At 49.7% G+C, this 12,500-nt stretch overlaps 1 protein-coding gene across 6 annotated transcripts in view; it reads right to left on the bottom strand.

The window, feature by feature from the left end:
* The window catches only part of tle2b (TLE family member 2, transcriptional corepressor b), a 40,176-nt gene extending 31,781 nt beyond the window's left edge, over positions 1-8,395 (bottom strand). For 3 of the 6 annotated variants that reach the window (XR_014120120.1, XM_035523202.2, XM_081708494.1), the window contains exons 1-3: positions 7,658-8,395; positions 2,247-2,344; positions 1,795-1,858 (exon numbers count right to left, since the gene is read on the bottom strand). Coding sequence is in view for 5 of the 6 variants with exons in the window: in XM_035523202.2 (XP_035379095.1) it covers positions 1,795-1,858; positions 2,247-2,344; positions 7,658-7,681 (186 nt within the window). In the remaining variant the exon portion in view is untranslated. Of the gene's footprint in view, positions 1-1,794; positions 1,859-2,246; positions 2,345-4,177; positions 4,197-4,237; positions 4,361-7,657 lie in introns of those variants that run through there. The other 3 variants (XM_081708498.1, XM_081708497.1, XM_081708496.1) reach the window with 3 other exon arrangements.
* Positions 8,396-12,500: the final 4,105 nt, after the last annotated feature.

Raw genomic sequence — 12,500 nt, 5'->3', positions numbered from 1 at the left:
CGCCAAAGAGTTTTGTCCAAACGCTATCATCTGTAAACAGTCAGGCAGCAATGCCGTACTGAGGCAGATACAGCTAAATTACCACAACACTCCACTGCAGTCGGTTTTGGAATTGGAAGATGAAATGTGTTGGGAATGAAAAGCACACTAGTGGGAATGAGGATTATGTGTTTTAGTCTTAATATTCAATATATTTCACACACACATACACACACACTATAAGTGTTTACTAAGAGCCTAAAAATGATTTTAAAATCCTCACTGCATTTTCTCCTCCACACTTCTCTCCCTCATCCTGATCTTATCCATTGTTTCTTTCACCTCATTTCTCCTTCTCTCTTTCTCCCTCGCTCTCTTTGTCCCTGCGTTTCTCTCTCTCTCTCTCTCTCTCTCTCTCTCTCTCTCTCTGACGCTTCATGGTATTTATCAATCTTTTTTGCTCTTTACTATCCATCTGGATTTATATCTGTTTTTCCTCTATCCTTTTTTACGGCTCTGTTTTGGACGCCCTCCCTCCCTCTCTCTCTCTCTCTCTCTCCCTCTCCCTCTCTCCCTCCCTCTCTCTCTCTCTCCCTCTCCCTCTCTCCCTCCCTCCCTCCCTCCCTCTCTCCCTTTCTCCCTCTCTCCCTCTCTGTAGGCGTGAGGGCAATCTGTGGCAGTATTGTTCCTGGAGAGAGCAGAGAGTGTCAGTGTGAATCAGGGAGATGAGCTTGGGGGGGGGGGGTGTGTGCTACAGTGGAGAGCAGGGCATTAACCCCTCTTCCTCTTCCTCCTCCTCCTCCTCCACCTCCCCTCTTCTTCGGAGTATCCCCCCCCCCAACCCCCAACCCTGACCACCCCAGAGCACTGCCCTCATGCAGAGTGGACGAGTCGCCTTCCGCACCGCTCCGACCAAAAGCACGAGCCTAACCAGAACTATCGCACACAAACGCCCGTACGCCCGCCCGCACGCAGGCCCCCCCCCCCGTTCTTGCCAGCACCTCCGTCGCTCAACACACCTCCATCGCCGGAGTACAACATGCCGCGCGTTTCCAACCGCCCCTTCCGCAGTCCGAATAAAACCACGGGGCGCGCCGACGGCTGCGCCACACCTGCACGCACACGATAGCCCGTACGCGTCAGCCTCCCGGAGAGCCAGCGAGAGTAAAGCGCCCCAATGTAAGTGTGGGGAGGGTTGATGAATGAATAGAGAGTTGCGTGCCGGCTCTTCATATAGCCCAGTCTAATACACCATCGCAAATGAGGTCGAAGGACTATTTCATGCCCATCACCAAATGAATCATTCACTAAAAGGGAGAAAAGAACATTCAGTTCGCTGTCTTCGGCGTGGGGTGGGGAGGGGTGATGATGAATTATAAACGCATGAAAATAAGGAGGACGGCTGTCGAAACAAGTCTTGGTGTACATGACAGGTTTAACTGGCTAAATATAGCCTACTGGGCCAGCCGCGTTTGCAGCCCGCCGAGTGGCTGTTGCTTCACATTATTTACGTGTCTGTGCTCGCGCTCTCAATCTTTTCCTACCTTCCTCTCCATCCATTCCTCTCTCGATGTCTCTTCCTGCACAGCTTCCATCTCCCTTACTCCTCTTCTCCAGCCATCTCTCTCTCTCTCTCTCAACCCCGCCCCCTCCCCTCCAGGTCACAGCTCACGCAAACGCTCGTTTTGTAGACCCCCTGACTGCGCTTTAAACTGCAGCTCCGCTCATGCGTGACTCACTATCGAGGATCCCTGCTTTACCCAACACACTTTGGCGGGCCGGTGTGTGTGCATGGGTGAGAGGCCCAGGACTCACCATGATGTAGTGCCTCTGCATTTCCGTCTTTTCGCTCGCGAGCTTCTCGCACTCCAGCTTCAGGCTACGGATTTAGGGAACAGAACTGTTAACTCCAGCAGCAAAGGACGAAAACGTTGCACAGGTCTGATTCAGATCGATATAACCTCAGCCAGCAGCTCCGAGTATATGCCACAGATAAACAGGCCAGGGAGGTATAACTGGCCTGTTTTAGCTGTAACATACACTGAGGAAGTATAACTATCCACTAAACTGATGAGCAAACAAACTACCTGATTCACTAAAGCACAAATAAAACGTAAAACCGTTTCCGCAACAGATACAGTCGGGCTGTTGTCACAGCATCGCCACCGTTAGTGTGCGACTGGGATCAGATTAAACTGGTCTGAGAACAGTTAATGATGATCGGTAACGCCTGACAGCAAGCCGGGGACCACTAGGTGGCGTCTCACCTGTGGTACTGAGCCTGGAGGAACTGGAACTCCTCCTTAATGCGGTCCAGCGTCTCCAGTACGGTGAACTTGAAGGACTGGCCAGGCTGCAGGGGAACCTGAGGGGGAGAGGGGGGGTCACCTTAGTCTTAGTCTTAGTCTCAGTCTCAGCAGGCCATCCCGCACCTCGTGCGGTTCCGATCGCAGCGCACACGCCTGGATCCGCGTCTGAAGCATGCGCTCGCGTGCGACGTAACGTGCTCCGCGGCAGGTTGCCTATTGCGGCCGGACAAGAAACGGCCCTGAAAGCTTCTTCTAAATCAGAGGACGCGTACTCAGCAAGAATGAAAGGTAAAAAAGAAAAAAGAAAGAATCAATTAAAGCAAGTGAGTTTGCGCGTGAATACCCAAGGCCACTCCCAATAACGAGGCTTGCGGCCGCTCGAGGGACTGTAAATCGCCGTAGATGTCTCACTTAAATAAAACAACAAACAACAGCAACCAGTCGTGCGCTTTGCTAACACACAGTTCACAAAGACCGCGCTTTTTGGGGAGGAGAATGAATGCGAAGCCACACGTTTAGTAGGCGCGCGTTCAGCTAGCGATCCCACACCGTCTTCGCGCTTCAGCGTCGCGAGCTGTTTACGAGGTCGACCGGCGGGGCGCGCGCTCGCCTCTCGCGCTCTGGCCCGATTAGACGGCGCCCTTATTTACACGCACTCCGCCTAACACCCGCACGTCCGCCGAGTCTGCTGGCTATTTTAACGCGGACCCACCCCTGTTCTGAAAATGGCCAGCTTCTGGGGACCACGTATCCCTCCTGTTCCCTTTTTTTAAATTTCGCGACCCCACACAGCAGGACTAGCGTCCGGTGTGGAGCGGCTAAAAGATTGGCAGTTTCAGTAGGAGCTTAATTAGTCTAGACAAGTGAAATTCAATTAATTTTCAATTAGGCTAACGGTGGAGGTCAACCACTCGGTGGGCTTTCCAGTAATTAAGCACCAGGCTCAGAGCTGGTGGGATAGGACCAGTGGGGCTGAGGTGGGGGTTCTGCCCCCATATCCCTACTGACCTTCACACACACACACACACACACACACACACAGTTTGTACACTGTAGTACTGTATTTATCTGTGGCTAACACACAAGGCACACTTTCAGAGCACTATTGCAACCACAGTGACGGAAGGCTTCCATGTTTCTTGGGTTTGCAGGGTTGTCCAACCCACCGAAACCGGTGGCCTGAGCTACAGTGAGGCGCCACACAAAACAAACCAGGCAGATTTAAGCAGGACCAGGAAATGCGGTTACAGAAAAAAAGAGGTCAAACGCTGACCACCAACTCCTACTGTGTAGTAACCAGAAGGGATATAACACCGAAAATACCATTTTTGGTCGGCGTCAAACAGTAATCAGTTCTGAAGTCATAAAATGGATTTGATGCACAGCAGATGGTGGTTGGGGTGGGGAGGGGGAAACGTGAACACACACACACACACACACACACACACACACACACACACACAAAACCAGGGTTAGATTGTCTGTTTAGAAACTGAGTATGAGACCGTACGAGGGATCCTGAAACTCTGAACTGATCCAGTTAATCTGGGGATTGTGCGTGTGTTTGTGCGTGTGCATGTGTTGACAGCAATGAGATACAAACAGACAGCCATGTGGGACAGCAGTCAGTCAGTTTGGGAGGGAGGGAGGGAGGGAGGGAGGGAGTGAGAGGGAAAGGAAGCCTCAGCCAGTCCCCTCCTGCGGTGGCTCGCCGTGTGAGTGACTGCGCTGCCGCGGCTCGTCCTGGCGTGGGTGGGGAGGAGAGCAGCATGCTCAGAGACAGCTGCATGCACACAGCGGCGCGCTCTCCCCGCATCCTCCCAGACCGGCTGGGCACGGCCATGCACTAATCATGCACGAGTGAAATATTTAGCAAAGAAAAGACGCACGAAGAGATGCGTGGTAGGAAGCGCGCGCGGCTGCCATCCGTGCGTATGTTGGCGTCTCACTCTCTTCACGCCCTTCTCCTCGTCCTTGCCGTTTCTTAGCCGTCGGGCAGGTCGGGGCCCCGCGTCTGCGCTCCGCCGCTCGCTGGTTGGATCCTGCGTCCTCCGGCCCTGCCGGCAGCCCGGGTTCCCAGCCCAATGCCTCTGCCTCCCAGCGTGCACCCCACCTCCACCCACCCCGACGGCCTGAGCAGGCTGCTAGCGCTTACGCAACATCTAAAGCCTTCCGGCATGTCTCGAGCCCTGTTTAGCACTCGGGAGGCAGGCGGGCGTGAGGAGCATCGCGGCGTGGCCGTCCCCGTGGCTTTGATGTGGACCCCGCTCCTCCAACCCCCTCCACCCATATATACCTACCCCGCTTCACTCCCCTCTCCACTGATGCTCCCCCCACACACACACACACCCCTCTGCCCCCCCCTACGTTCTTGTGCTTGGCTGAAAGCTGCTATCCAGTGCTGGATTAGAAAACGCGTGCTGGCAGAGAGATGAAGCCTGGTGCGGTTCCAAATCCATTCTCAGATCACATCTTGCCCAAGCCCACCCCACCACACACACACACACACACACACACACACACACACAGAGCCTCCCCCACACACACCCTCTACCATGGCTTTACGAGGGATGGGAGAAAGGTCGAATCAGAACAGAAATGTCTGATCTGATCTCATGACTGGCCTTCACTCCCATTTAGGTGCGTAAATGTAATGAAGATATAGTGCTGCGCCGTTGGATGAGGGAAAGACAGCCGCCAAACTGCAGGAGCAGAAGAGGAACGGCACGGTGAGAGGAGCCAAAATGAGCAGCTCCTCACTGAGGGAGCATGTGTGAATTCTGGGGCTGGATATTTTGGCTTAAGCGCTTTACTTGGCCACCTGATCAGTGCGACAAAAATCTGGCTCTTTCACAAACATACACACATGCACAAATGCACGCGCGCACACACACATTTACAGCCATATATCATCGCGACATTTTGAGTTGATATGCAAAAGCAGAAGGAAGAAACTCCGGAGGTATCGAGCGTGCTCTTTTTGTGTGATTAGGCACATTAGAAGAGCACTAGCTGCGATCAAAGGCGAGGACCCCGCACACCCACTCTGCCTGGTGCATCACTGTTTACCTCTCCTACTCATTCTGCCTTTCACCTCTTCCACTCGAACCGCAGTTTGGCGTTTGCCCCATTCTCCTGTTTTTGACACTGTAGTGGTTTTTTTTTAAATCCTCCGTTAAAATTTCAGGAACTACAGAAAGCAGCTCTGTGACCCACCCATGGGGCTAGCCACGGGCGTTGATACACCTGGACCTGCGGCCCCTGCCCGGCCGTCATCCAATCAGAGCTTTCTCCGTGCCTCCATTTTCTCTCTCCTCACACGACGAGTGGCCCAGTGTCCAGATAAAGACCTACCCTGACACACAGGCGGGCGCGTGTGCACGCCCCCGCTCCATTCCGCATGGATACACACACACACAAACACATTCCTTTACAAAACATGCATACACACACAAACCATCAGTTTGCACGGGTTCTTTTAGTGAATAAAGCAACACTAACTAGTTACACACACACACACACACACACATTTATTACTTAACTGTATAGGGTTACTTACACTCCTGGTAATGGTATGTGCTGTATACCACAGATGTCTAACACTCTCTAGCTCTCGTCTGAGGGAGTGGGCTCACATTTCATGCACCCGGGGCACATGCCCGCCCCTCCGTTCATGCTATGAGTGGTGTCTGCCCTTTGGCACCAATCAGAGTGCCGCGGCCTGGTGCCAAGCCCCAAACGCCCCCGTTCTGACACCAACCGCACAAACCGTCTCCGATCGGCGGACGCGCAGGCCCTCATCCTCGTTGCCGTGGGCCGTTCAGCAGTTGCAGGGAGGCAGAGGTAGGGGGCGGTAGTTGCTAAGCCTCCGTCAGCCGTGGCTGTGTTCACTGTGATTGCTTTTTGCCCTGGGGTACGGCCTCCTTCCCACTTCAGCTAACACCAGCGGAACCAATTACCACTACCAGGGACCGCGCTCACTGTCTCACCTCGCAAAGCAGGTCTTAACCCGTTCACAGGACGCGCACACAAACACACACACGCACAGTACAACAGAGCAAGGGCTCCTTCCAGAGAGGCGGGAACATCACACGGTGCCTCTACTGCTAATCACACTGCAGCCGTGTAAGATCGGAAAGCTAGCAGGAATGACTCGCAGGGGCTGATGTTCAACTCATGTTCTCAATCTACACTTTGGCGTTTCTAGAAACGGATCTGACAGCGATGACGGCTAGGCAGTCGTGCGCAGCTCACAGAGGATTTGCTGCTCTCCGTCTCCTCAACTGTTTGGCAGCTCAGCAGCTACGGAAATTGCGGCGTACTGACATGTTGCAAATACGCGCTACACGTTTGTTTCCTCGAGTTTTCTCACACCTTTTTTTCCCGCTGCCGGCCAGGAGCAAAGCCACAGAAAGGCTTGCTGCTGTTCCTTCAACCCTCTGGAGTTTATTCACCATGGAGAAAGTTCTCTCCTCCTTTCACACTTTCTCTCGCTTTCTCCACTGTGGTCCTAACCCTGGGTGCCTGCCTCTGCACAGAGACATTCTGAAGGGTTAGTGATTAGCCACTAATAAGTAGGTTTTTTTAAGGGGAAAATGCCTGTTAGGCAGTGATAGAGTGGAGAGCGCTATGCTGGGTGATATTTCATACAGGCGATCACCAAGGCAGTCCTGGCCTAATCGCTTCACGCTGTCTCTGGCTATAGTGGCTGGCTGTGGCATATTCAGCCCAGTGAGACAGAATTACAGACTCTCTGTGGTCTCAGGTGGGAACACGTCAAACAGGACCTGACCCATATGCCTCCACCCCACAGCTGATAACAATTGAGCTTGCTGTGACTGGTTTTGCTTCTTACCATGAACTCAACTGTGCAACACTGGCAGAAGGTTATTATATGAAGTACAACACACACACAAAAGAACAAGCACACACACACACACACACACACACACACACACACAAACAGAGTACTATTCTTCCCACACAACTTAAAATAAATCTGCTCTTAAGAACACCTGGGTGCAGCTGATAGGGCTGTGTGTATGTGTGTGTATGTGCGTGTATGTGTCTCTGTGTGTGTGATTGAAAGCCTCTGAAGAAAGACCATCTCTCTCACACCAATTGTTTCATCTGCCTCATGCCTCCTCTTACAGCTCACTCTCATTGAAATAGAGAGGCAGAGTGTGTGTGTGTGTGTGTGCGTGTGTGTGTGTGTGTGTGTGTGTGTGTGTGTGTGTGTGTGTGTGTGTGTGTGTGTGTGTGTGTGTGTGTGTGTGTGTGTGTGTGTGTGCCCGTGTGTGAGTGCGTGTGTGTGAAAGAGAGTGAATGACAGAGAAAATGAAAGAACAGCAGAAGTGAGGTGCACTTACCGGGTGTCTACCCTGTGGGTACATGGTCAGTGGAGGAAAAGTTACACTGGTCAGAGATCTAATGGCCAGGGGAACCCCCCAAGCCTCTGCTCCTCTGTGGAGGGGAGCTGGTGATCTGGCCAGGGACGGAGCCCAGAATCCGGTGCCGAGAACCTGGCTCTGCCCTCGCCGCGGCCCGTCCGGAGCCTGGAGCCTCTCCTCTCCGGGGGAAGTCAGCTCATCCAACGCAGGCACGTTCGGAGCAGGACCCCCCTCCCCTGGCTGGTACCCTCAGGAACCCCCCTTTCTCCTTAGAGATGCCAAAGTCACACTCACAGTTATCTTCCCTGCTCCCTCTCTCTCTCTCTCTCTCTCTCTCTCTGATAAGTCCGACGAAGCCGCGAGGTATAAAAAAAATCACGTCCTCTTCCTCGTCTTCCCTCAAAGCGCACCGCGGAGCCGCAGAAAACAAACACGCACCTCCATCTGAATCAGGCGGCGACCTCCTTCCTCTTGTAACAGAGAGACACAAACCCGAAACTAAAAGGGTTTTTTTTTTCCCCCTCCACTCCAAGCCGGACTCCGAAAGAAGAGAAAAAAAAAAAAAGAAAAACCGAGAGAGAGGGAGAGAAAGAGAGAGAGAGCGCGCTTTGTTTTTAATCTAAATCTAGAGAGAGTGAAAAAAACACACAGAGGAAAGCAGGAAAGAACAGCAGGTCAGTGGAAGATCCAGCAGGCTTTTCAGCAGCGAGCCCTAGACTGTAATATATTGTGCCTGTTGGCTCCAATACAAACAAGCCAGCCTGCTCAGGCTACATTTAAGGTGGCCCAGCACAGATAGCAGTGATGATGAAAGGGCTGGGGGGGGGGGAGAGATGGAGTGAGTGAACAAGAGAGCAGAGAGCTCCTTTTTGGGGGGGACGGGGTGGGGTTGGGGGGGTGACCGTCGCTAACACCAATACACGCGTGTGATGTATGGAACGATAACAGACGTCTCTTTTAAGCAATCTGTGCTCTGGCAGTAGTATGCAGACACCCAGATTCAAAACACGGGAGCACAACAGAAGGGGAAATGAGAGCGATAGTGGAGGGAAGAGAGAGTTGAGGAAGGAAGAGGGAGAGAGATACATGAGAGAGAGAGAGAGAGAGAGAGAGAGAGAGAGAGAGAGAGAGAGAGAGAGAGAGAGAGAGATTCCGATATGAGAAATGATTTAATTTGCAAGCGATTCCGTGAAAGCGCTCAGTGTATCCGTGAACACGTTCTAGGTTTTGCTTGTGATAGCTGAACATTTATTTGCTCTTTGAGAAGCACACAGACCAATTTTCATCTTAATGACTTTGGTCATGGTTGCCAGTTCACCCTCCGCACGTCTACTCTGGCTCTCTTACCCTTACCTTCAACCTGCGAGAACTTCTGAATCGCTCACACTACATAGACCCCATGAAGAACCGTCCCCTGATGTCGCTGCCCTCTCTCTCTCTCCTCTTTCCCTGCTTCCATCTCTCCCTCTCTCTTTCATCTTCTGTAACTGTACCGCTCCGTCTACGCCATTCACCCGAGCCTCCTGCTATCACCCCTCCTCTGCCGCGACTCTTCTCTCCCCGAGGTGTTTTCTCCGCCAGTCAACCCACAGCCTGCCACACCTCCTAGGTCAGGGATTGCCCTAATCAGCGTTATCTAATTGTGAGGATTAGGCAGGTAATTATTCACACGGGCCTCCCTGTATCTAACGTTCACGGAGCACGATAATTACCACCGTTGCTGTGGCATTCAAACAGCCACCCAGAGCAGAGGAAAGAGCGGGAAAGATCCCCAAATAAACTCTTGGGCTTTACAGATGTCTTCACAACAGCGATTTTCTGGGTTGAGGATACAGTATTAAACTCATATATGTCTCTTTGCCCACTTAGCAGATACCCCATAACGTGTAGCATTTTACATGTTACATGTTCTGCATTTAGCAGACCCTCTTATCCAGAGCGACTCACAAAAGTGCTTCGTCATCTACTCAAACAACATATCCTAGCCAGTACAGTAGGTTGGAGTCAAAGACACCGTTGAACTAGAATACTACTAAATACAGGAATCAGTGCTGATATATATATATATATATATATATATATATATATATATATATATATATATATATATATATATATATATATATATATATACACCTTCATTTTTTACATTTTTGTTCGCTCTAAATACATGTTTTGGCTCATGAAATAGTCAACATTCACACGTCAGCAACCCTCCGTCAGGTGTGCCTGAGCCAGGAAATCACAAGCAGATGCAGTGACCCACCCCCACCCGCCAGGTCTGGAACCTGGAAGGAACCAAGAACCACTGGATTCCCCACTGGCAGGCGAAAAAGGCAAAGTTGGACAAATTATTTACTCTGAACGGAGCTACAGACGCCAGCTAACGCAACGAGAGACATGGCAGTGTCTTACTTGGATTGCTTACATTTGTAATGCCTCAATCTTTTCCAGCAGATTTGGAACAGATGCCCGTTGCGTGAACTCAGCTGACGTAAATGCATAAAAACAGTGAAGAGAAATTGGTGTATAGAAACTCAGCGCCCTATTCAGAAGATCATCTAATAATTAGGCTACAAAATAACACCGTCTGATCCCGTGAGGCGGCAGTCTTATTTCTAGATGCGCTTCTACCGGCAAAAGATGATGAATAAAAGATGACAGTAAAGGGGCAAATTAATTCTCATAATTCATTTCAGTTCACCGATGACCTAGTAAACTTTGCTTATATATAACAGGAAAGGATTCGACTGAATCCCCCCGTCCAAAAACAAAAAAAACAAAAAACAAAACAAAACCCCGCCTAATATCGGTGTTTAAAAAAGAGACCTTTTCTACTCAAAGGCAGCGGCGCTGTAAAGCAGCTCAAACTACCATAAACATACAAGTTCAAGAGTTTCTGTGACCTAGTTTACATCTAACTACGACGCGCGTCTACAGAACTGCTCTTATGGATACCAAAAGGAATCGAAGAAGGTGAGCTGAGGTGAATGTTTATAAGCCAACGTAAATATGTCTCTGTACAAAATCTAAGCTGCGTATGGACAGGTTCACTTGGAGGAAGACATTAACATTTTGATGCGACATGTTGCGACGACGACTAACGGCACTTTTTGGTGTTAAAGAACATACAGCATCTACTGGAAATTGTAGCAAAATGTAAAGCACAACTGGAATGGATTTTTTAACGAATGTATATTATTTCTTTAAAGAAAAGGAAAAAAAATGTGGACTGCATTCAAATATTAAAACGGTAAATTGACTTAAATATTTTTTTAATAACATCTCCGTTAGTTGCGCTCATCCTCCAAGTCCACCTTAAACGCTCGGAACTGTGAAATAGTCTCTTCCTTTGTCTGATTGGTTAAAGTGACCCATACATTTCAGCCAATGAACGCGCCAATGTCCCACGTTGTGTCTTGACATCATATGGTAAAACCGACCAATCCTAGTATTTGTGGATATTGACTGGCTGCGGGCGATGAAACAGGGAGGTGTGCGGTCTATGGGGATTGTGGGCATTGAAGTTTCAATTATTCTGCACACCACCCCCCCCCACCCCCCATCCCAAACCCTGCTGTCAGTCACGCCACATAAATGCTCGGTAAATTCCGCTGTTAATTTCAGGCTTACCTATGCCCCTAACAGCAAAGCTAACCAACAGTGCAAGTTGACTTTCTAATTCCTCAACAATTAATACAAATCACACAATATTCTCTTTGCGATGTAGGTTGCTGCTCCATTATTAGATACTGTTTTAGTGGCTATCCTATCATGCTTGACAGCTGTGAGTGAGAGGAAAACTTGTTTAACGTTGTTACTCAGGAACATACTGATTGCATGCAAAAAGAAGACTTGAAGATTCTGTTTTGAAAGGTGTGGATTCTGCACACATTATCGGATCTGAGCCTCCCGTACAGCTCCTCACCTGTCAACCACTGTGTGCGTGTGTGTGTGTGTGTGTGTGTGTGTGTGTGTGTGTGTGTGTGTGTGTGCGTGTGTGCTAACAGCCACAGCCACCCGCCCACACACACACACACACACACACACACACACCCTGACAGCCCTTTTGTCAGCGACTATCGATTGCTTTGATAGATAGGATCTATTCCCTAACCAAGCCTGGCGCCCACTGCTACCCCCACCACCACCAAAACCAAGTTCAGCCTTAACACATGTTGCAGTATCACATGACTGTATACTGCATACTACCACTACACCATGAGTACTGTTACTATTACACATCATTACTACCCCATAACATGATTACTGTTACTATTACACATCATTACTACCCCATAACATGATTACTGTTACTATTACACATCATTACTACCCCATAACATGATTACTGTTACTCATCATTACTACCCCATAACATGATTACTGTTACTATTACACATCATTACTACCCCATAACATGATTACTGTTACTCATCATTACTACCCCATAACATGATTACTGTTACTCATCATTACTACCCCATAACATGATTACTGTTACTCATCATTACTACCCCATAACATGATTACTGTTACTATTACTCATCATGACATGTTACACACTCACTGTGATCAGACCCAGTATTCCTTGGTTCAGTTTGTTCATAGTCTGATTCCCTGCAGGCAGGTTTGGTCTTGACATGAATGCCACTTTTATAGAGAATCATTGCACCTACTGCTTTATATCAGATCAATGACTGTAATTAAGAGAAGCTCATAGGCTAGAGACTCCTTATTCTTCCATTATGAGGGGTGGCTATGTTGCCATTATTATCCAGGTGTTGTGTGATTGCAACAGTGTCTGTGTGTGTGTGTGTGT

The sequence above is a fragment of the Electrophorus electricus genome, chromosome 26, assembly GCF_041902795.1.
Source record: "Electrophorus electricus isolate QZ-2024a chromosome 26, ASM4190279v1, whole genome shotgun sequence".
In the NCBI taxonomy this organism is placed as follows: domain Eukaryota; kingdom Metazoa; phylum Chordata; class Actinopteri; order Gymnotiformes; family Gymnotidae; genus Electrophorus; species Electrophorus electricus.
The sequence above is the reverse complement of the archived record's forward strand: the minus strand, read 5'-3'. Positions and strand labels throughout refer to the sequence as shown.